The sequence below is a fragment of the Penicillium nucicola genome, assembly GCF_028828085.1.
Source record: "Penicillium nucicola strain IBT 29836 chromosome Unknown utg000003l, whole genome shotgun sequence".
NCBI lineage: Eukaryota > Fungi > Ascomycota > Eurotiomycetes > Eurotiales > Aspergillaceae > Penicillium > Penicillium nucicola.
Genome location: NW_026643127.1, coordinates 2,465,775 through 2,488,130, shown reverse-complemented (window position 1 = coordinate 2,488,130; position 22,356 = coordinate 2,465,775). Strand labels below are relative to the sequence as shown.

The 22,356-nt window shown below is 50.7% G+C and overlaps 11 protein-coding genes across 11 annotated transcripts; 5 read left to right on the top strand and 6 right to left on the bottom strand.

The window, feature by feature from the left end:
* Positions 1-649: 649 nt before the first annotated feature.
* On the top strand, positions 650-2,527 carry rlmA (SRF-type transcription factor RlmA; the record flags this gene model as incomplete). The annotated part of the gene is made up of 4 exons (XM_057126917.1): positions 650-705; positions 766-922; positions 978-1,348; positions 1,423-2,527. The coding sequence occupies 4 exons, from the start codon at positions 650-652 to the stop codon at positions 2,525-2,527; spliced, it is 1,689 nt and encodes a 562-aa protein (XP_056985807.1).
* A 696-nt stretch (positions 2,528-3,223) lies between these two features.
* On the top strand, positions 3,224-3,825 carry N7511_004491 (GFA family protein; the record flags this gene model as incomplete). The annotated part of the gene is made up of 4 exons (XM_057126916.1): positions 3,224-3,275; positions 3,327-3,373; positions 3,434-3,497; positions 3,575-3,825. 4 exons carry the CDS (start codon positions 3,224-3,226, stop codon positions 3,823-3,825), a joined length of 414 nt encoding a protein of 137 aa, XP_056985806.1.
* A 290-nt stretch (positions 3,826-4,115) lies between these two features.
* N7511_004490 (pyridoxal phosphate-dependent aminotransferase) lies at positions 4,116-5,417 on the top strand (the record flags this gene model as incomplete). The annotated part of the gene is made up of 1 exon (XM_057126915.1): positions 4,116-5,417. The coding sequence occupies one exon, from the start codon at positions 4,116-4,118 to the stop codon at positions 5,415-5,417; it is 1,302 nt and encodes a 433-aa protein (XP_056985805.1).
* Positions 5,418-6,190: 773 nt separating this feature from the next.
* met16 (phosphoadenylyl-sulfate reductase (thioredoxin)) lies at positions 6,191-7,174 on the bottom strand (the record flags this gene model as incomplete). Its single annotated transcript, XM_057126914.1, has 2 exons — positions 6,191-6,930; positions 6,988-7,174. The coding sequence occupies 2 exons, from the start codon at positions 7,172-7,174 to the stop codon at positions 6,191-6,193; spliced, it is 927 nt and encodes a 308-aa protein (XP_056985804.1).
* Positions 7,175-8,113: 939 nt separating this feature from the next.
* N7511_004488 (phosphoserine phosphatase SerB) lies at positions 8,114-9,614 on the top strand (the record flags this gene model as incomplete). Its single annotated transcript, XM_057126913.1, has 3 exons — positions 8,114-8,929; positions 8,982-9,239; positions 9,291-9,614. The coding sequence occupies 3 exons, from the start codon at positions 8,114-8,116 to the stop codon at positions 9,612-9,614; spliced, it is 1,398 nt and encodes a 465-aa protein (XP_056985803.1).
* Positions 9,615-10,462: 848 nt separating this feature from the next.
* On the bottom strand, positions 10,463-11,713 carry N7511_004487 (lipoate synthase; the record flags this gene model as incomplete). Its single annotated transcript, XM_057126912.1, has 1 exon — positions 10,463-11,713. The coding sequence occupies one exon, from the start codon at positions 11,711-11,713 to the stop codon at positions 10,463-10,465; it is 1,251 nt and encodes a 416-aa protein (XP_056985802.1).
* A 594-nt stretch (positions 11,714-12,307) lies between these two features.
* On the bottom strand, positions 12,308-14,002 carry N7511_004486 (uncharacterized protein; the record flags this gene model as incomplete). The annotated part of the gene is made up of 2 exons (XM_057126911.1): positions 12,308-13,285; positions 13,340-14,002. The coding sequence occupies 2 exons, from the start codon at positions 14,000-14,002 to the stop codon at positions 12,308-12,310; spliced, it is 1,641 nt and encodes a 546-aa protein (XP_056985801.1).
* Positions 14,003-15,664: 1,662 nt separating this feature from the next.
* Positions 15,665-17,442, top strand: N7511_004485 (putative ribosomal assembly complex component Ipi3; the record flags this gene model as incomplete). Its single annotated transcript, XM_057126910.1, has 2 exons — positions 15,665-16,009; positions 16,075-17,442. 2 exons carry the CDS (start codon positions 15,665-15,667, stop codon positions 17,440-17,442), a joined length of 1,713 nt encoding a protein of 570 aa, XP_056985800.1.
* Positions 17,443-17,834: 392 nt separating this feature from the next.
* N7511_004484 (2-deoxyribose-5-phosphate aldolase) lies at positions 17,835-18,632 on the bottom strand (the record flags this gene model as incomplete). Its single annotated transcript, XM_057126909.1, has 1 exon — positions 17,835-18,632. The coding sequence occupies one exon, from the start codon at positions 18,630-18,632 to the stop codon at positions 17,835-17,837; it is 798 nt and encodes a 265-aa protein (XP_056985799.1).
* A 504-nt stretch (positions 18,633-19,136) lies between these two features.
* N7511_004483 (uncharacterized protein) lies at positions 19,137-19,442 on the bottom strand (the record flags this gene model as incomplete). Its single annotated transcript, XM_057126908.1, has 1 exon — positions 19,137-19,442. One exon carries the CDS (start codon positions 19,440-19,442, stop codon positions 19,137-19,139), a length of 306 nt encoding a protein of 101 aa, XP_056985798.1.
* A 466-nt stretch (positions 19,443-19,908) lies between these two features.
* On the bottom strand, positions 19,909-21,654 carry N7511_004482 (putative siroheme synthase; the record flags this gene model as incomplete). The annotated part of the gene is made up of 2 exons (XM_057126907.1): positions 19,909-21,278; positions 21,330-21,654. The coding sequence occupies 2 exons, from the start codon at positions 21,652-21,654 to the stop codon at positions 19,909-19,911; spliced, it is 1,695 nt and encodes a 564-aa protein (XP_056985797.1).
* Positions 21,655-22,356: the final 702 nt, after the last annotated feature.

Genomic DNA, 22,356 nt, shown 5'->3' with positions numbered 1-22,356 from the left:
ACCCATGCCCGGGACCGTGTCGAGCTCCAGAAGGCCAGCGATAAACATACCAATAGGAAACCCAAGGGTTGACTCCACTGTGACAAGCCACTGCAGGGTCAGGGACTTTTTCGACGGAGGATAAATATAGCTCGGCGCCTAAGGCCACAGGCTGACTCAGCTCGATTCTTCTTTTCTCCTTCTCCCTCGATTCTATCTTTAGAACCTCGCCTGCATCGTCAATCCCTCCCCCATACTTTGTGTTTTGATCTTCACTTTTTTTTTTTAGTTGCTCTCCTCGGGTTCGCTTTGCTCAGAACTCCGAGGGGCCTTGTTCTTCATCCCCACTCGAGTCGCGCCATCCAACCCCCGCCGACCGAGTCTTTAGTGTGTTTCATCCGTTCTTCAAAGACATACCTTTGACGTCCGGGGTTCTTTGTTGGCCGGTCTGATATTCTCGGCTCAATCGGCGCGAAAGGGCGAAACAAACTCTTCAGCTTTCTGCGCCCTCGATCATCGCGCAATCTCGATCGCCATCGCGTCGAATTTGCATCTCCTTGGAGAAATATAAGCGCGCAAAGTCGTTCGCAACTTGCTCCGCGGCTGACTGTTCTTTTTTTCTCTCAATTTTCCCATTGGTGCGCATCTTGTACGCCCATAGGCTCTCATCATGGGTCGGAGAAAGATTGAGATCAAGGCCATCAAGGATGACCGCAACCGTTCAGTGTTAGTTGAGCTCCCAACCATGCAACTGGACTCATAACTGACTAGAGTTTTCTCATACAGTACATTCTTGAAGCGCAAGGGCGGTCTTTTTAAGAAGGCCCATGAGCTCGCTGTTCTCTGTTCCGTCGACGTAGCCGTTATCATATTTGGTCACAACAAGAAACTATACGAGTACTCCTCGTGTGACATGCACGATGCCCTTGGTCGCTATCAATATGTTAGTAATCACGCTGCGCTCATAACAACTCCTCTGACCGAGTTTAATCTTTTAGTTTGGCCCTCCCCATGAGCACAAAGGACCGGAAGACTTTGCGGGCAAGAGAGACGACGATGATGAAGAAGATGAAGCGTCACCAGCCCCCGAAGATATTCAAGCTGTTCAACAGAACCACTCCGCCATTCCCCCTCATCTCCAGAACCAGCCTGCTTTCCAACATATGAACCACGCCCCGTCCGCATCTCCTCCAATCCGTGGTATGCCATTAACACGACATGGCACGCCTCAGTCACAAGCTTCTCGCCCCTCTTCCCGGAATCACGTTCGTCGAGTCAGCTCGAATTTGGGTCCGCAACAGCATGGCACCCCACCGCCACCCCCAGCTCCCCAAAATGGAAACTTTACCTATATATCCAATCCATCGATGTATAATCAAAATGTTCATCCCATGAACCAACAGCCTCGACCCGGACAATATGCACACTATGGACATCCACCAGGACCACACCAAGGGACGCCTCCCATGCACCCACACGGCTTACCACAACAAATGCAACCTCAGCATCAGACACCCCAGCATTTCCCGCAGCATTCGCATGCCGCCGGAATGCCCCCGGATCTCATGCGCAGGCTCAGCAGGTGCAACAGGTGCAGCAAGCTTATATGCAAGAGCACGGTAGAGGCTCAATGCCCCCTGGATTTGTACCCGACAACCAGCAAGAACGACCCTCGATCTCTGAACCTCAGGATGATTCGGGCGTGATGAAAGTAGAACACAGCCAGTCGCCACCGCAAGGGAAGTCGTTTTCTAAATCGCGAAGCATTTTTACGCCTATCGACGATCGAGGTTCAGTGCTTGCCCGCCATTTCGGAGCATCGTCGTATGAGCCACCTCATATGAATCTTTCGCTCAGATCTGAAGCGTCGCCAGGAACAAGATCAATGCCTGTCAGAGCTGCAACAGAGACACCACGTCCAATGTCCGTTGCCTCTTCGTCAGATATCAAACCACCGTCCAGAACAAATAGTGGCACGCTACCTTCGAAGAGACCGCAGCTGAAAGTTCAAATTCCGAGTGAGAACTCTGATGGAGGCAGCGCTACAGCCGAATCATCGCGTGATTCTGCAGGGAATAAATCTTCTACTCCAGCGAAAGGAAGCGCAGAAAATGGCCCCTCGGGTGTGGTTTTACCTCCTCCATCGCCCTCCGCTGGCGCAATATTAAGCGCGGGGGCTTCGGGGCCTCCAAATCCATTTGCACGCCCACCTCCACCTGTTGCAGCAACTCGAAATGACTCCTACGGAAGCAATAGTGGAAATCCAAATAACAACGGGAACTCAAATAATATAGAGACCCCTATATCTGCCCTTCCAAGTCGCTTTGTGTCCGACGCCCTCCTTCCCTCCCCCTCCAGCTTCTTCCCCGAATGGGGCTTTGGTCGCTCCGGTCCCGATTCCAACATGCTGCCGAGTCCCCTCACCTTCCCGACTCCGGCAGTACCCAGTGGACCCAGCTTTTCTCGAGAAGACGAACAAGAGAAAAAGAGAAAAAGCCCCGACAGCGGGTCCACAAGTGAAGGTGTTCACAAAAAACCAAAAACCTAAGGCCTGATCTTCTCTAGGAATCAAACCCTTGTAAAGTGCTGGTATCTTGATCAAGAGACATTAACCCATTTAATTCCTTGTCAATACGCATCCTCTTCTGAGAACTTTGAATGTCTACCTTCATCAGGCCCTCCATTTTCTATACCCCCGTCCTTCTTCGTTCCTTGATCCCCTCTCTCTTATCTACTCTTTATGACGTTTCTCACATGGATTTCTTTTGAAGTGATATACCAGTGCTGTCTTGTGTCAACTTGCCTTTTTCTTTTTTTTTTCCCCTTTGTTCTTTGTCTCTGACTTTGCGTTGTTTGTGGTAGAACTCGGCGTTGGACCATTTTCCCACTGCTTTTCTTGTTGTACATAAAGCAGGACCTTATTTTTCGAAATGATGCCAATCTTTATCCGCCTGCCCATTCGACTCCCTGGGGCTTCACGTAGATAAGGTAGCATTTCCACGTACTTTACACGCCAAATCAAGCCATTCAAGCTATGCACCCCTATCTTTCGCAGATCTAGCCCCATTGTAACCGAAGCCAACCTAACCACTGAATGTCCTACTTTCGTCCCACTTTCGGTGTTCCGGTGTTTGTTCCTCTCCCCGCGCTTCAATCACCGAACAGAGCCAAGTATAAAATGACGTTCTCCCCGCTTTTCTACCTTTGATTCCCCCAAGGTATTCCTCCCGAGCTTAATTACACCATGACTCTTACCGGAAGCTGCATGTGCGGCGGCGTTAGGTACGCTGCCGATGGTAAGTCCTGCGGATATAGTTTCCGGTCACCTGAGTTAACATTGTTTCTAGTCGAACAATACCTGTCCGCTCTTTGTCATTGCACCGATTGCCAGAAGGTATGTCAAAATACTCCCCAGAATACCACTGAAATGACTCTAATACATACAATTTGATAGTGGACGGGCGGTGCTTTCACCTCGAACGCTGTTGTTCCCCGCACCAGTATGAAAGTGACCAAGGGTAAAACTTCCCCCTCTAGACTATCCCCCATGACTATACGAGGATCGCATATTGACTTTTGATTTTCTAATGTTTAGGAACAACAAGCTCCTACGATGCCATCGGCGCAAGCGGCAAAATCAACAAGCACTTCTTCTGCCCCACCTGCGGCTCCAGCCTCTACACCGAAATCGAGATCATGCCTGAGATGACCTGTATCAAGGCTGGTACTCTAGATGGCGGCGAGGCTAATTTGGGTGGAAAGATCGATATCGAGTTCTATGTGAAGGATCGTCCTAGTTATCTGGCTCCTGTTGCTGGTGCCAAGCAAGAGCAGACTTTTGGTTAAGTTTACTATATGTAATAGAGAGAGATCTAACTTATATATCCAAATACATGCAGCTTTGTCTAATAATGTTAGCCTGAGGACATTGAAGTGATTGCAATAGGAATACCACATAGAGCCTGGAGGAACCGCAAGAGTCTTATCGATTTCTCCACCGTCACATTTGCGGGGCAAAACTTTGTTAGAACCTGCGTCAGTTTTATCGCAAGTCCAAAAGCGACAGATCTTCGTTCCACTTAGAAGTATATCCTCAACTATTCACAAAACCCAAGGATCTATCACATAGCCTCAAGATGCCCCAATCAACCCTCTCAACGCGCGCCCAAACAGTCGTTTCCAACGAATCAACCAACCCATTTTACGAAATCGCCAAAGACTCATGGCACCCAGAAACCAACCCTAATGGCTACATAAACGTCGGCGTAGCCGAAAACACCCTAATGCACACCTCCTTCCTGGAGCACATAAACAAACCCCTGACCCTGCCAGCACAATACCTGACCTACAACGAAGGCGGGTCAGGCTCAACACGACTAAAAAAGGCCATTGCGGGATTCCTGAACAAACACCTCAAGCCAGTAATTCCATTACAGGCAGAGCACCTCTTACCCACCAACGGCGTCTCCTCGGCCCTCGAGCATATCTCCTGGTCATTCGCCGATTCAGGCGAAGGCATTCTCCTCGGAAGACCCTACTACGGGATGTTCATTCCCGATCTATCACTACGATCCGGGTCCGTGGTGGTGCCCGTTTCCTTCGACGACATCGACCCGCTGGCAATCGACGCCGTGGGCAAATACGAACAGGCCATTCTTGAATTCCAGCGCACGACGCAAAAGCGCGTCAGGGTGCTCATGCTGTGTCATCCGCATAACCCGCTCGGAAGATGTTATCCGCGGAGCGTGCTGGTCGGCTTGATGCGGTTGTGTCAGCGGTATCAGATCCACTTCGTGAGTGATGAGATCTATGCGCTGTCGACGTTTGAGAACACGGTGGATGGGGGGCGGCCGCCGGCTGTGCCGTTTGAATCTGCTTTGTCGGTGGATTTGGAGGGTGTTATTGATCCCGGTCTTGTGCATGTGCTTTGGGGCATGAGTAAGGATTTTGGCGCGAATGGTGTTCGCATTGGGGTGATTATTTCCCAGGCTAATCCCGATGTTCATTTGGCTTTGGCCGGGAGTACGCTTTATTCTTCTGTTTCTGGGCCTGTCGATCATCTGACTTCGGTTATGCTGGAGGATTTCGAGTTTACCGATTGGTATATTAAGCGGAATCAGGAGTTGTTGGGTGAGACTTATGCCTATACGACGAGGTTTTTGAGAGATAATGGGATTGAGTATGCGACCGGGTGTAATGCGGCTTTCTTTGTTTGGATGGATCTGGGGAAAAGATTCCGTGCATTGCATCCGGAGGAAAGCGAGGGTGGGGATGTTGGGGAGAAGGTTATGCAGCGGCTCTTGGGGAAGAAGGTCTTTTTGGCTAGTGGGGCGCTTTTTGGGTCTGAGAGAGATGGGTGGTTTCGAATTGTCTTTACGCAGGGGTACGAGGTTTTGAATGTGGCTTTGGAGAGGATTGTTGCCGCTCTCGAGGGGTGATTTGTATCCATAGTGGCATGGAGTCCGGACTGATTGATTTCATGGATCTTAATATACATTGAAGACCTGGGATGGCTAATGGCTACCGGAATGAAGAATACGCATAGTGCACATATCGAGGACGATGTCACTGAGTCTAAAGACTCGGTGAATATGTACCTCCTACATAAGCAGATCAGAGTATTTTACAAGTGCTCTGGTTCCAGTGCAGTCTCTCTTCATCTCCGGCGAACACTAAACAGTACAGTAAAATGTGTTCTCTAGGTATCTATCTGCTTTGGTAGACTTTCTTTTCTCACATTTACTGTAGTCCGCCATCAAATTAGGAAGCGATTGGCTGAGGATTGCAGCTTAAGTTGATACCGTGATGCCTGATGATCTACTTAGGGTTGGCCACACACGTGACCGATTTCTAGAACGCACCCTGACGCCAAATGATCTGCTGAGGCTCTACACATGTATAAAAGTGAATGGAAATTAGAAATTAATTTTAAACAAGTGGAAGAGTATTATATGATCATCAAGTTTCATTATCATGTCTCAAAAAATGCCATTGTGGGCCCGAGATCTAAATGCCAACTCCGTGTATGTACAGGGTAGGTGGAGTTGGGGAGTGCAAGTACTTTTGTACTTTTTAGGGATTGAATGTACCCATATGTAAAACGCAATGAAAAAAACAAATAAAACAAATCGCTAGGTCATGACAGGTAGAGGTATCACAAAACGCCGAGGGTATGCCAATGGAGGGGAAATAAAAGCAAGGCAGTAAGAACTTAAACAGCCACTTGGGACTGCAGAGCCTGTGAGAGGGCTTCTTCCTGGCGCTTGCGTTCCATCTCCATCAGATACTGGGCGTACTTGGATCGAGGGTTGTGGATGCCACACTCGGTCTTCTGCTGGCCCTTCCAGCGACCGGAGCGCTCATCCTCGTTGTCAGCAACGGGATGGGTGGAGTGCCAGTCACCAATGCTCTTGTAACCACGGTCGAGGAGATCGTTGTATGGGACACCGTGCTCCTTGACGTATGCCTTGACTTGGTCGAAGGACCAGTTAGCCATGGGGTTGATCTTAATGAGGCCAGCCTCGTCAACTTCGATGATGTCGAGGTCACCACGCTTGCCACCCTGGCTACGGCGACGGCCAGTGAGGACGGCGTGGACGTTCATTTCACGATAGGCACGCTGAGCAGGCTCAACCTTGGCAACCCAGTCGTAGAGAGCATCGTCTGTTTCCCAGAGGCGGTCACCGTATTTAGCCTTGAACTCTTCGGCGGTCTCGGCGCCAGCAGGCTTGTACACATGAACATTGTTGTTTGGGTAGCGTCTGCGGACACGGTCGACCAAAGACAGGGTCTCATCGAAGTGGTAGAGAGTGTCAAGGAAGATGAGGTCGACCATTTGGGGGCGAGGCACTTCCAACTTGGATAGCATATCCAGAGTAACCAGACCAGTCAGACCGAAAGCAGTGGTCTGGAAAAGGTGAGGCAGAGAAGTGATGCACCATCTTAGGATCTCTATATAGATGAGTCAGATATAAGGGTCTAAAGAGGGGATATAGACATAAAACGAACCTTGAGGCTCAAGGAATTGCAACTGGCGGTTAAGGAACTGCAGATGAGGCTTGGTAAAGACAATCTCGGGGACGTAGTCCTCGCTGGAGCCAGAGCCAGCACTGACATAGCCAGACTCAGTCATGGCATCGTGGGTATCAATGCCCTCCATCTCAGAGGGGTAGCTGACGGGCGTCTTAGCCGGCATTGTGATGTATGGTATGGTTTATCAATGAAGTATGCAAAAGGTATGTCAAAGTTATGTGAAGAACAAGAGATGAAGCAGCAAGTTCAAGTGAGATGAATGAGAAGAAGGATCCTAGAAAGCTAGGAGGGAATATAAGAGCCGGGATCGGGGGGAGGGGACAATCACGACATCATGGGCATTTGGTGCCTGGCATTTCTCTCCATCCGATAGTTCCAGGACCGTTCTGCCACAATCACGACATTGCTGACTACCGCCTGCCTGAAACGGCGGAAATTGCTGAAAAATTTGGCCGATTGCTGAGCACGCAATACTTGCGTCTTGGGTCGGTGTGGGCTGCCGTACAGTCATTTCGGGCGTTTGTATGGCATTTCAACGCATTTCAGCTGATAAATCCGGTGTTGACTCCCCCGTCAAATGCCGATATCTTCGAGACATTTGTAGAATCATGCAGTCCTTGCATAGTTTGGTCATTTTGACATTGGTAATGAACGCTGACCAATATGGGGCGCAATCATTGCGACCCTGATCTCCCTACTCCGTAGTCTAAAGTATGATGTTAGCCAGTTTCTAGAAGCTCGGAGCTAAACCTACCCGGACTGATGATGGCCCATGCTGTAATATGAGGCAAAGCCCGCTCATACATTACTCGATCTGTCATGGTGGACCTGAATGAGGTCTCCATCGCCGGAGTTTGGTTCCTCATCACCTCATAATTCTGCCAGGCGGTGGATCGGATAACCCTCACGTGAAATATCACGTGTAGAGACATCACGTGCCTACTCACCGGCCTCTGTTCTGCCAGGCGGTACCCTTGGTGGGGACCAAATCCACGTGCCCGATCGACAAAGGACGTTTTTGATCTTCTCAAAGTGCGGGATCTCGGGCATTTTTACTTGCGATATTAACCTATTTTCCAGTTCTCACTACTTGTAGGCCATTATGGCAGAATCCAACCGTCCGGCACGGCCGTCTCTCGGCCAAATGCGCAGCAGCTCTTTCCTCCAGGACCATCAGCAGTATAAGCCCATGGCCCCGATCAACCCAATCAACCAAAACATTGGCGAGGTGTTGGCAAGCCAGGTGGACGAGATTCTGACACTCAACTCGAGCCCAATCAAGCCAGACCCCGAACGTGTCACCGACAGCGGCATCATTCACAGCATCTTCAACCATCAATCAAACCCGCTCCCAAGCGGCACGTCGCAAATCGTCGCGACTATCTACTATAAGTCCTCCCATCCCGTTCACCCCAAGATTCATCCCGATGTGCCATCTACCTCCAACGCCCCGCTTCCACCGCCCATCATTCCAGAGGGTTCGGCTCCAACAGAAGATATGGACAAGATGCCCCGCGAACCTCCCGTCCCGGAGGCGGAACCTCTGGATCACCTATACGGGCCTTACGTCTCGCAACTGTGCTTGACCAACTTCCTCCAGGTTCTGGAAAGCCTGCCCACACCCTATCAGCGCATGAACACCTCGCACCGCTGTCTGGACCGCGATGAGCACCCGCGCGTCGTGGAGGTCACTTTCTCTCCCCCGCCAAACCCGGAGTACCTCTCCTTCCCGGATCTGCGTAAGCACGAGAGCATCTGGCGTTTTGAGCGCGAGTGGAATGTCGAGGTTGTTCTGCAAAAGGAGAGTGTCTTCCGCCGCCACAAACGCCTGGCTGTGTTTGACATGGATAGCACTTTGATTGACAATGAGTGTATTGATGAGATCGCCAAGTTTATTGGTGTCGAGAAGCAGGTCTCTGTATGTTTATCTCGATGTTTTTTCCAAGATTCAGCCACTAACATAGACGTAGGAAATCACCGAACGCGCCATGAACGGCGAATTGGACTTCACTGCCTCGCTCAAGGAGCGCGTTGGTCTTCTCAACGGTGTTTCCGCGGATGTATTTGAAAAGCTCAAATCTGTGTTGAAGATTGCCAAGGGTGCCCGTGAGCTCTGCCGTGCATTGAAGGCTCTGGGTTACAAGATTGCCGTTCTGAGCGGTGGTTTCCAACCTCTGGCGGAGTGGCTTGCTGAGCAACTCGGCATTGATATTGCCGTTGCCAATCACGTAAGCCAATTTCTCTCACTCGATGCTAAACTTTGATCTGACCTGTTATAGCTCGAAATCAACGAGGCCACCCAGACCCTCACCGGCAAGCTTGTGCCGTCGTACCCCATCGTCGACGCCGCACACAAGCGCACTCTCCTCAAGTCCATCGCCGCCGAGCACAACATCCCGCTCTCACAGACCATGGCTGTTGGCGACGGTGCCAACGATCTTCTCATGCTTCACGCCGCAGGCCTCGGCGTCGCCTGGCGCGCCAAGTCCAAGGTCCAACTCGAAGCCCCAACCCGCATCAACGGCGAGAGCCTCGTAGACATCCTCTACCTCCTCGGTCTGGACAACGAGGACATCGCAGAGCTGACCTCAGAAAGTCAATAAATCTTCCAGAGGGGTGCGGGTGAAACTCATCCTAGTAGAACATCTACCGTATGCCAGAACCCGTGCCCTTTTCATCCATTTTATCTCCATGGACAAATTATACCCCCACCACCACTCGGGTCAAGCCCAAAGCAGCACCCACAGAGCTGTAGTCGAGGCTGGACCTGAACTTCTTCTGATATAGTGTCATTTGAGATTTTGTCTGTCCTTTTCCTTTTATCGTGAGCGAAGAGGAGCAAGAAGGGTAGAAGTTGCATATTGCCCCACGTGGAACTCGTGTATAGCGTGACAGCCGTTCCTTATACAGTGCCAAGGGTATAAGCTACCTTGGTGGCTATAGTACATCTCCCAACGGGTCCCGTTGATAGAATCAACTAGAATTAGTCGAGGTCTTGGAGCAGGGCTCGAATTATGATTCTATGATAGAGACAAGCTATGCACTACAGCACAAGTTCTTTTGTAGCTCAATCTTTTGAACACATAAGGTTGACTGACAACTTAAGTCAATCGCAGCATCGAGTTGATATCTGTTGCTGCATAATACTGGATTTACCGTCAAGACGCACACGAATGACTTCAATAATTCAATCAATTCTTGTAAAATGTTGAAATGTAGTAGTGTTGTTGAAATGACACAGCCAGCGAAGAACAGAGAAATGTCCCCTATTTGAAAACCCCTAAACCGACAACCCAAAAGATGCAAGATAGCTAGCGCCAGCAGGTAAGATTATATGAGCACGAAGTCGAAGCAAAACAGAACAGGATAGGATAGGACAGGCGAAAGTGTATAGGTTGTTTAGATATCAAAGACGAGAGTTTGTTCAGAACGAAGGGAAAAGTAAAGTCCCTTAGCGAGTAGCATCGGTGGTAGCGGTGCTCTCACTGACAGCACCCTCAGCAGCACCGGAACCAGAGCGACGCTTCTTAAGAACATTTTCAATGAACGCCTCACCAGCCTTGTAGCTGCTGCGAACGAGCGGACCAGAAGCACAGTACAAGAATCCCATGTCAAGAGCACGCTGGCGCCACATCTCAAAGCGATCTGGAGTGACGTACTCGTGGACAGCCATGTGACGCTTAGTAGGACGCATGTACTGGCCGAAAGTCACGACATCAACGTTCACAGCGCGGAGCTGGCGAAGAGCATCCCAGAGCTGCTCATCTGTCTCGCCAAGACCAAGCATGAGCGAGGTCTTGGTAATAAGATCGGGACTGGCCTTCTTAGCAGCGTCAAGCACGCGAATGGACTGCTGGAAAGTAGCACGGCGATCACGCACAAAGGGTGTCAACTCCTCGACGGTCTCGACATTGTGCGCATACACGTCCAATCCAGAGCGTGCTACTAGCGCCGCCATCTCCAGGTCTCCGCGGTAATCACCAGTCAGACACTCGACCAGCATGGATGGCTTCTTCTGCTTGATCTTGATGACTGTCTCGGCAAAGTGGCGCGCACCACCATCGGCTAGGTCGTCTCTGTCGACGCTGGTCAGGACCACGTATCCGAGACTCCAGCGGGAAATGGCTTCGGCTGTGTTCTCGGGTTCGTGTGGATCGAGCGGGGGAGGGGCGCGGGAGGTCTTGACGCTGCAGAAGCGGCATCCGCGCGTGCAGGTGTCACCCATTAGCATGATTGTTGCTGTGGCGGAGGACTTGTCGCTGCCGCCCCAGCAGTCTGAGATGTTGGGGCATCGGGCTTCTTCGCAGACGGTGTGAAGATTTAATCCGCGCAGATCCTTCTTTAGGCGTTGGTAGTTCTTTGAGTCTGGGATGGGGGTTTTGAGCCACTCCGGCAGGCGGGTCATTTCCTTCTTGCGGCCGGCTGGACCGACCATTGCGGTCTTGAGTGCGTAGGCTTCGGCTGGGTCAAGAATCTCATCTTGGCCTCCTGATACAAAGTCCGAGAAGGAAGGCCCGGCGTTCAGCTTGTCCTGGAACTTTGTTGCTCGCCGCCGTGTGGTTCCCGGTGTGCTGGATGTGGCGGATGGAGAATCCGTGGTGGCATAGGTGCGGCGGGCAAAAGGGGCAATTGAGGTTGCGGCGGGAGAAGCAGTGGCTTTCAGTGACGACAGCTGTCGTAGACATCTTGTAGGGGCTGCCATGATGTGTAGATATGTGTCTACGTGAAGATCGCAGGTGGAAAGTTGAGGCACGCAATTCATGCGGTTCTGCCCGGCGGTGAGTGTTTCCCGCGGAATGACAAAGCTTTTTGCCTCTGCGGTCCGAGTGACGCGGGCAACTACAGTAGAGAGCGCCATGGCTCAAGATAGGGAACTACAGGTTGAAGAATAGAGATTGTGCTGGTTTAAAACACCATTATGATTATTGTTTCTATGCGGCGTAGAGGTAATTATACAAATCAGGATCCATAACACAAAAACACCAGCACCATTTCCAAAGAACGAATCGCGATGCAAGGGTATGAAGTATAACAAAAGAGATTAACAAGATAGAGAAAGGAAAAGGTTATCATGAGTGAGCGAGGGGGTCGGTTGGGCACCGAGCGCAGCAGGAGATTAGGATCAAGGATGAGAAAAGGAGATGAGATCAAGGAGAGTGAAGTGATATCAGTTCAAGCGAAGAGGTAAAAGGAGATGGAAGGAGAGACGAGAGAGATGAAAGGAGGAGATTGAACGAAGGTACTGCAAGAAGGACCGATAGAGGCAAGGAAATTTGGATGCAAGGAGTGATCGATTCTAGGCATTGGTTTCAAGGACCTGTGCAAGAACTTCGACGGCCGATTTGAGGGTAGGGTCGGACCGTCCACAAATGGCAAAAAGGAGATTGTCAATGATTCGTTCGAGCTCACGGCGAAGGTCAGCACTGCGAGATCCAAGGAGACGGCTGGTCATTTTGGCAGGAGATCCAGAGGGGATCTGTATGCCTAATGTGCTGTAGGCTTTTGTTGGTACAGCATCAACAGCGTAAGAGTCGTTCCTGTTTGAAACAGGACGTTTGCGGCGGTTGATTGTTGATAACGAAAGAAGGTAGTTGCGTGCTAGAAGAGCAGCGCAGAGACAGTCGAGTAGGTTTTCGGTGACATCGGGAAAGATAGTACGGAATGGCCTGAGAAGGGCCTTCTCGTCATTTTTGCGGAGGAAGACAATGACAGGTGAGGTGAGGCGAAGCATGTGTCGGGGGAAGTCTTTCACGGAATGATCAAGCTCATCAAGAGTCCATTCGTGATCATCCAAGGTCCACTCATGGTGCCACAATCGCTGCTTCTCCTCCTCTTTGTCGGACATGTTGGATGATCCCACCGGGGAATCAGATAAGTCTTGAGAGGATGCTGTCGGACTTACACTGCCAGATCTAATTGCGGGATGGGGGAAGGTTTCTTGCTCCCCGTGCGAAGATTCGGGTCTTTCACAGACAACGGTGGACGTAACGCTGTCCGAGGTCAGTGACCCTGGATCGGTGTATGCGTCGTCGTCATCTTTAGGGTCGTCGTAACTTTCTATTGAATAGCCGGAATCACGGGTTCCATAGCCACTATCAGACATGTCAAGTGGAGTGTCTGGGCTAAAGGCAGAAACCTCTTCCTGACGTTGATCTGGCGTAGTAGGTACGATCTGTGGCTGTAGAGAGGGTGGCGGAGGTAACGGTATGGAAGGTGAAGATTGTCGAGCAATGTCAACAAGCTTCGGTTTGGTTTTACTAGCCACAACAAAGCGCTGAGATAAGGTCAGCTGTCATTCGGACTGAAGTAAGAGAAGATCAGAACTTACCACAGGCTCCTCTAAAGCTTTGGCACCTGGTATGATATCCAGCTTTGGCATCGGCGGATCATTCTCCACGATTTGGACCTTTCGCCTGTTGACGACCCGTGGAGGTGTATCTTTGTCGTCTATTCTGTCAACTGGCACGTTTTGCAACCAGCGTTCACAGTAAGAGAAATTACTCGGTACCCAGCTAGCTTCACTTGAAACAGTCGCAGTTCTGGGGCGTTGCGGTCGCGGTGAGCTCCCCGGCGGGAAATTCTTCTCACTGTAGACTGACTTCGGAGAGGTAATAGATATTACCGAATTGTCTGGTGCTTTTGATCCTTCCTCGTTGTTTGCCTCGCACTGCCGCACGAACTCCGAGTGTGCTTCGTGAACGTTCATAACGTCTGTTCGCGGCTGGTCTTTCCAATCAGGAGGTCGATAGGCTTGGTAGCTGATCCTCCCCTCGTCAGAGATCGCAATCGAGACTGTCTCCCCTTGTCGTTCATTCTCCGCGTCGGTCCCAGTTGCGTTTTCCGTGTCTGTCTCTGTTTCCGTTTCTGTCTCCTCTTTTGAATCGTCTGTTTCAGATGATGACCTGGAGTCAAAGTATGAAGACTCAGGTCCTGCACTCGCCGGCCTAGATTCTGATATTGGTGGACTTGGTAAAAGCCCAAATGTTTCCATATTTGTGCATGTCAGGTTTTGATCCGAACGCCATGTTCGCAGACTGTGGCCGCCCGGCAGCTTTGAAGTCCTCATTGGCTTTTCAGGAAAACAAGGTGCACTATCAACTGATGCTGGAGATGTCGGGAGCATTAGTTGAAACGGTTCCTTCATTCTGCGAACCGATCTGAATGGCGACATGTAGGCCGGGCCTCGTTCCAATGGACGTCGAGTCAAAGTGGTTGTATAATCATGCGATTCTATACGAGGCATGACTGGTGATGGAACGAAAGATAACGAAGGCACTTGTCTGCTGCGCCTCCGAGGTTGATAGGTTGGCGACCATCGGCGGGGTGATGGAATAGGCTCAGCAAATGTTGTCATTGCATCGTGGCTCATACAAGACGAGTGTGAATTTTGATTCTTTATATGAGTTTGAATGGGCGGTGGAAAGCATGCCTTGTTGGGCATCTTTCTAACACCGCAGTCCATAGTGGACAATGGTGCACGCGGCTGGGAAGGCAGTCGTGTTGGAGATGGAAAAAAGCAAAGTAGGTTGCACAACAATAACCAAGATGAGAATGAGATCCAGAAAGAGTATAATATCAGCCAAAACAAACACAATCTCCGACCCATGCAGGGGCTGGATATATCCTTATACAGAGGTAGTGGCGCTAGTCAGGTAGCTCAAGGTGGATAGGGTCAGGCTCAAGTGGACATCCCTTGACAGGACCGAAACCCTGCCATGAAGAACCCCGAAAATGTTCAGCACCATTCCCCCTTCAGGCTGTACAGAGGGTCCGTCGTCAAGCACAACCCGCACGTCGGGTGTACTAGGCACGGGCCAGGGTAATAATAGTGAGAATGTCGCGTCGTCCTTGCATTCCAAGGAAAGATGAGAGACCAGCGAGGAACGGACAACCATTGGATACAGAGTTCGATCTTTGGTCCTGCAGGAGCCCGTCAACGTGGAGAGGCCCTAATCTGTCCCCTAATATCGTCATAGCTAGGTGTCCGGTGGGCACTAGGAATGAGACAAATGGGATGCGGGAGGGGGCAAATGAAGCCGGGACGAATCAAGTCCCTTGAGAAGGGCAATACGATCGCCCAGAGGGTGTACTGAAGTGGGTCTTCATTGGATGTTGTGTCTCGTTGCAACGGCAATCCATCCCTTCTTCTCGTTCGAGTCTATCCCTTGCAGTCACCTGGTTCATACCAAGGTTGCCATCCATCTACAGCTTAGATATAAATGCTTGGTAAAGGCAAGCATTCAACAAGCCTCATTCTGGGTGGCAAGAGCCAAATGAAGATGACAGACCGAATCGATTAGAGCAAAAAACAAGTTGATACCTCATACGGCTGAAACTTTTAGGGCTTTTGGCGCTGACTAATGATGATACATCCAGAGTTCAAATGTTCAGCTGTTGCAAGGAATTAGCAGCTGAAACATTAGCTACATTAGCGTTGGCTCTGAATTAGCTATCGGAGATTTCTCAGAAGGTTGCATTAGCAGAACCCAATGAGTCTACCGACCTACAGCGCAATAGACACATCACAACGGTACTTCATATAGATCGCTGTCAAACAGTGCAAACATCTCCGTTATCGATTAGGAAAAAAAAGCTCGGCAGGAATGAAACTTGAAACTCCTCTACAGCCTCATTCTCCAATTTAGAATTCCTGATGCTTTCCGAATCATTTGTGGCGTCGGTGCTGTCATCCGCCAAATCTCCGACAGCCTCGCTCAGAGATGTAGGGATCTGTGTCCACGAATTGCAGCCTACGTCCATACTGCGATCGACTTTCAAGAAGAGCTCGACCGCGCCCAACTGTCTGGCTGTCAGCCCCTCGCATATTTTCACGGCCCAAGCCGACAAAGCGGTAGTGCACGTGTACAGTCGCGAAAAGGGTAACCAAGAGGCCATTGTTCCATTTCCGGAGCGTATCCGCAGCATTGCTGTTGCGGGGGGCAAGTATGGTGATGTCTTGGTTCTGGGCACCGAGGGTGGCCGATTGATTCTATGGGAGGTATGTTCAATCTTGTCAAATCATTTCGCAATGTCGTTGTCCGTCTGACAGCTCTTCCTTTCTAGACATGCACAGGTCGTCAAGTCGCCTCGACAGCTTCTCATCTACAACCAGTCACCTCACTCGTTGTCGACCCTACATCTAACTTCATTCTCTCTGGCTCGGCTGATGCTAGTGTGCATGTCTGGTCCTTGCCTAGCATTTTGTCATTCTCAAAGCCTGCTCTAAGCGCAACTCGTCAACCGACGAACTCGCCTATCCGAACCTTCTCAAACCACCGCGCAGGTATCACTTCCCTTGCTGTAGGACATAGCAATGGCCGACACAACATTGTGGTTTCAACCGCAAAGGATAACACCGCAATTGCATGGGACTATCAGACTGGGCGCGCGATGAGAACCTTCCTTCTGCCTTTGTCCGCGACATCAGTGGCTCTGGACCCCGTTGACCGGGCATTCTACGTTGGATATGAAGACGGCAGCGTGCAGTCAGTGGACTTCTACCGTGGCCAGTCTGTGCAGCATCCTCTTCACGATTCCTCAGTTCAATCTACACCTGTGCAAGTATCCATGGAAGACAGGTGGCTTCCTCCTTCAGCCGAGTCCGGCTCAGTTAAGACAATCTCCCTTACATATGACGGCACCACACTTCTGTCCGGCCACAACGGTGGCAAGGTGCTATCATGGAACATTGCGCGACACAAGTATACATCATCGGTTGCCGATTACACCCACCCGATCACAAATCTTGTTATGCTTCCCCCGGGTGGCATTCCCCACCCTTCGTCAGACTTGAAGCGGACCGCGCACACTATCATCAAGCCCCGCCATGACAATGGACTTTCGGCACCGGCACATGCCTCTGGTGCCGTGCCAGCAGAGTACATGTTCCACACTCACCTCATCGCACCCACCGAAAACCGATCTCGCAAACCAACCGAATTCTCTCAGGCGCTCACCCACGCCTTCTTCCCCGACTCAATGATTCAGGATGGCCTCACCGAGCTAGCCGCATTCCGTCAGCCCGGCGCAGAAGTCCGTGTCTCCTCAAGTGCTCCAGTAGCCAGAGAGAGCGCCGCGGAATCAGCTGCTCGCGAGTCCCAAGTTACCGAGCTGGAAAGCGAAGTGTCTGTGCTCAAGAAGAAGGTAGCAGTGAATGAGACAGCTCGCCACAGTGCAGATGATGAGGTCGTTAAGCTGCGCTCCAAGCTTGCCAATTTGCAGGATCATATAAATGAGCTCCATGAGAAGCAGGAGCTTGCTCAGCAAGACAAGGCCATGCGCCAAGCAAAGAAGCAGGAGCGCGCGACTAAGAGACGGGAGGTATGGCTCGCTGCAGAGAAGAAGGGTCGCAATGGCGATGCGGCTGTCAAGAAGATGGAGATCGACGATGGCGCTGTGACCAGTGACTCGGATGATCAAAGTGATGAATAAAAGTTCGCCTTTGGTATTTTGGGCATGATTTGCAGGATCGGCGCTGGTGTTTAGTAAATATATCATCTCGGTTTCAGGCAGGTAATAAGATGCTACGTCCATATCATGAATGAGCAATTCAATTACGCATATACTTATTTCTGATAGAAAATATGCAGTCTGGTACCTCTTAACATACACGCCGACGAGTCTGTCTATCTATAGCTCACGACATCTATAGCTTGATCCGCATATATCCACCCACCAAGTTATACCAACCTGCACTACAGAAAATGTATAACGTTAGAATAAGACGAATGCCGTTATACATTCCAAGGTTAACTCTAAACCACACTCCACATCCCCAACCCCCAATCCGATATAACAACAGCATCCTTCATCCTTCATCCCCATCAATAAGTAGCATGACTAGCCCCCTGCTCCAAAACCTCCCCCTCGTTAACCTCGCGCATGATCTTCACTCCCCCACTCGTCCCAATCCGATGCGCCCCAGCCTTCAACATCCTCAAAACATCCTCAGCAGTCCTAAGCCCCCCACTAGCCTTAATCATGCAAGACCGTCCACACATATCAGCCGCAATCCTCATAAGCGCAACATGCTGGACAGAAGCACCCCCATTCCAACCAGTACTAGTCTTAATGAAATCCGCCCCAGCCATACAAGCCACAATCGTCGCATCAATCAACTGCTCCTTATCAAGCACAGACGCCTCCAGAATCGCCTTGAGCACAATCGGTGACGGGGCCGCCTTGCGCACAGCCAGGATATCGTCGTAGACTTCCGTATACCGGCCTTCCTTGAGTAAATTGTACCAGATGACCATGTCCAGTTCCCGCGCGCCTTGCGCTACGGCTTCTTTGGCTTCGCGTACTTTCTCGATTGTTTCGTGTGTGCCTTCTGGGAAGGCTATTACGCATGCTACGAGCGTGTTGGAGTCTTTGACGAGTGCTGCGGCCCGCGCGACGTGCTCGAGGCGGACGCAGACTGATGCAAAGTCTTGGTCGAGGGCTTCCTCGCAGAGGTTGTCGATTTGGGTCACGTCGATGGGGGTGCTTAGGAGGGTGTGGTCTATTGTCCGGTTGATTCGCAGCGGTATTGGCGGCTGGCTGAGCGTTCGTTTTGGGAGGTGTTTTTTCATGTCTGATATCTTTTGTGCCCATTCGGCATCGGTTGCTGGTATGGCGCTCATTTTTGGGAATTGCGGTAATGAAGCGTCAATGGCGATAGGATATCAAATTCAATGGATGCGGGATTCAGTCCGCCGGTATACTGAATAGTAATCCACGCCTTAGGTAGCATTTTAGTTCACTGTTTCCCCTCTTCTAGAAGAGGGGATGTCACGTGTATACTAAACATCTCATGATGACGCCCCGTGATTCATCTTGACACGATAAGAGGCGGTGTGGCGGGTGTTTGGTTGTGTTTACTATACGGAAGAGAAGTTGATAGAGGACACTATTTCCCTTGACTCGGATACAGGAACTCAAGGCAACGGCAGGATCCCTTTCAATCTCCAATGCATTGCATTCGATGATCAAATCTCCACCAAAGAAAGAGAAAAACACTCGTCCAGAACCCCATGCAGCATAGGGTAAAAACTTCCTTGCACAAATGGACCATCCCTTCTCATACATGCACCCTCCCTGGCATTGATATTATGCAGCAGGATTTTTGCAAGCCGGTCAATATATATCTATCGACAGCTTCCACACTCTGGTCCGCGAACATCGTCCACACGCCCTACGCGCCTCGGAGCTGGTCCCGGACCACCGCCGCCGCCGCCTCCACCACCTCCACCTCCTGAACCATATGAGGAGTTACCTCCCCAGCGCGGCCGGGTAGTGTATCTGTTGCTTGAGCGGTGAATGTTGAATGAGGAGTCCTCGGCGGCTTTGTAGGCGTCGAGCTGGATGGGGTGACGGGTTAGCCTGATCTGGGTGCGCGGGAGAAGTAGAGGGAAGGGAGAAGGCGAGACTGGGCGAAAAAGAAGCCTTCGCATGGTAGAGAAACATACCGAGAATAGACTAGTGAAGTAAAGGCCAAAGAAGAAGTAGATGCTCTCCACAAAGCGACTGAGCCGCACGGAGATCGGGGGCCTGTTGTGTCCCAGTCAGCGGGTTCTGGTCTGTATTTGTAGACAAAAATGAGGTCATTACGTCTCCAACAACTCTCCGTTTGAGAAATAGACTGGCTTTGCGGGCCTGTTCGACATTGTTGATAATTTGACGATGGTTGTAAGAATTGAAGATGTGAATGAGGTGGAGTGATCAGCATGGCCCGGGCTCCACTATATATATGTTGGCTATCGGACCCTGCACCTTCACATATTACAACTATTTTGTTTCACTACTACATATATATCGAATTTCAAGAATCATGTCTATTTCGTATCTTGGGGTATCTGAATGCTTATCTATTTACATATGCAGCAGTTCCATCGCTTGAAAATCATCATATCGGAGAAATTACGCTTCACGCTTTCTCTTCTCCCCTGGGACTGCAACCGCGTCCACTTCGCTGCGCAGCTCATCCAATCCATGGAATCCTTCCTCAATTACCCATTTTTGGCCTTGAGGATTGTGCAAAACGTGACAGCTGGCTCCAACAACCAACAATCCTGGTGGTCGTGATCCTGCCTCTTCAAATGCCAAACAAACATGTTCCAGCGTCGAGCGAATGACGCGCTGGTCTGGGCATGATGCGCGCTCGACAATCGCACATGGTGTTTCCTTGGGCCAGAGAGTGCGAGTTTGAGACCCAGTGTCATCCGGGAAGCCGGTGAGAGACTCAATAAGAGCAGAGAGACGGTGTAAAGCCATGAGGAATACCACTGTTTGGGTGGGTACGTAGGTAGGGGGGTTTGGAGCAGCACCCTTTCGACCGGTTCCTGTGCAAACGAGAACCTGATCTGAGACGCCGCGGTGGGTAGCGGGGATATCAGCGAATAGGGATGCGCTCATGGCGCTGGTGATGCCAGGCAACACGACCGGGGAATAGCCTTCGTTTCTGAAAAACTCGAATTCCTCTGCTCCACGGCCATATAGGTAAGGATCTCCCTGCTTCAAGCGGAGCACCTGGCGTCCGTTTTTCAGGGCTGCCAGGCCCATCTGCAGGAACTCCTCTTGGGCTTGGTCTGCGTTGCCGGGGAACTTGCGTGCAATGTGCACTTCTGTTCGGCGGGGAATCAGATCCAGTACTGGGGCTGGGACCAGTTTGTCTGCAAGAATGATGTCGGCGTTGTGGATTGCGTGATACGTAGCGCGAGTGAGCAAGTCTGGGTGACCGGGTCCAGAGCCAGCGAGGACGATTTTTCCTTTCTTCGAAGGAGATTCAATGTCGTTGACATCTTGGGCATTCTCCTTTCCAGAAGAATAGGCTTCTAGGATGGCGTCTATGTCGGCATCGGTGATAGAGACCAGCTTTCGCAGAGGCCAGTATTCACAGATCTGGGACAGCCAACGCATTCTTCTCGTCTTAGATGCCGCGGAATCTCCTTCTGTGACCAGATTGTTGAACGTGTGGTTTTGACCTGTTGTATCGTCGTCTTCTCCCTCATAGGAGGTGCCTTCTGATCCGGCCGCATTGTCTTCCTCCCACAGCCGCCTCCGCACGGCACCCATTCTATCAATGGCCGTGCCGAGGTTCTGGGGAAGGAAAGCAGCAATCTCCCTGCGCAGACGGGATGCAAGCTTGCAGCCACGGCCTGAGGTTGTGATTCCGACGTGGAGGGGCCCATCCGAATAGGTGGAGAGTAGGGTAAATGAGCAGAGTTCGGGGGCGTCTGACACATTGATAGGGATTCTTAGACGCCGACAGAGCTTCGAGATATGGGAGCCTATACTTCGATCAGTATCCGCAGGTCAAGGGTCGAACAAGCAAGTCATACTCAGCGGGTTACCTCCACCCAAAGTGACGAAGGTCAGGTCCACAACGTGGTCGATTTCTTCTCTTCCCAAGGTTGTCAAGTCGCTATCTTGAAACTCGCGACGCACCCATTGAGCAGAGCCTTTGGAGATATGCTCAGATAGAGTGTAATGCATGTCCACAGTCTCCGGCGCAATAATGATTGGTCGTGCGCCGACCTCGAGAGCCTTCGTACATCTCGCCGCAGCAAGAGGATTAGAGCCCACGATCAAGTGCACTTGTGATTCGGCATTCCACGACACCATCAACGGCGCGGCAGACCCCGTGGTGGATGATGCATCCTTCATGGTGGAAGTATAGTGGGACGAAGCGCGATGCCCCTCCAAATGATTTTTTGAGAAAGAGACGCTTTCGGATCTGCGATCGCGAGCACACTCCGGATTAGTCTCGAGCGTGTGAATCCTCCGGGAGACCTTTGGTCAATATAAAGTAGTCACAGTCACCCAATGGCTTGACTTGCCACACTTCCGCGGAGAAAGGAATGAGTAAAAGGGCTTTCGCGATTGGTGATAACGATAAGGACCCTCGACACCACTAATCCGTGGCGAATTGCTGATTCAAAGAGAACGTACAGAAGTCAAGAATTGTCTGCTGGCACACAAATATCAATTCCGAATGGCTCCATCAGGTGACTCACGTCTATATCTTTTTTTTCTATACTTCTTTGTGGCTCAATGCGGCTAAAGGCAATTGCGTGCTTGCTTAGGTAATACCGGGGTTTGGCTTCTGCATTGGGTTATATGGTCTGGCGTGTACAGTGTATGGTCCTCTAGGACGATGGTAATAGGTCTCTCTAAAGGTATACTTAGCTATGTAAGACTTAGTAGTTAGGTTAGATGTGAACGTTATATGTGCGTGTATGCTCTTATACCTGCGTCTATCGATTCTATCGATATGCCTACATGATGGTTGAATGCCTAATTTAGGAAAGAAATGGCTAGCATTCAGGCCCATATTTTTGTCTACCACTAGTCCAATCTGTCTTCGAA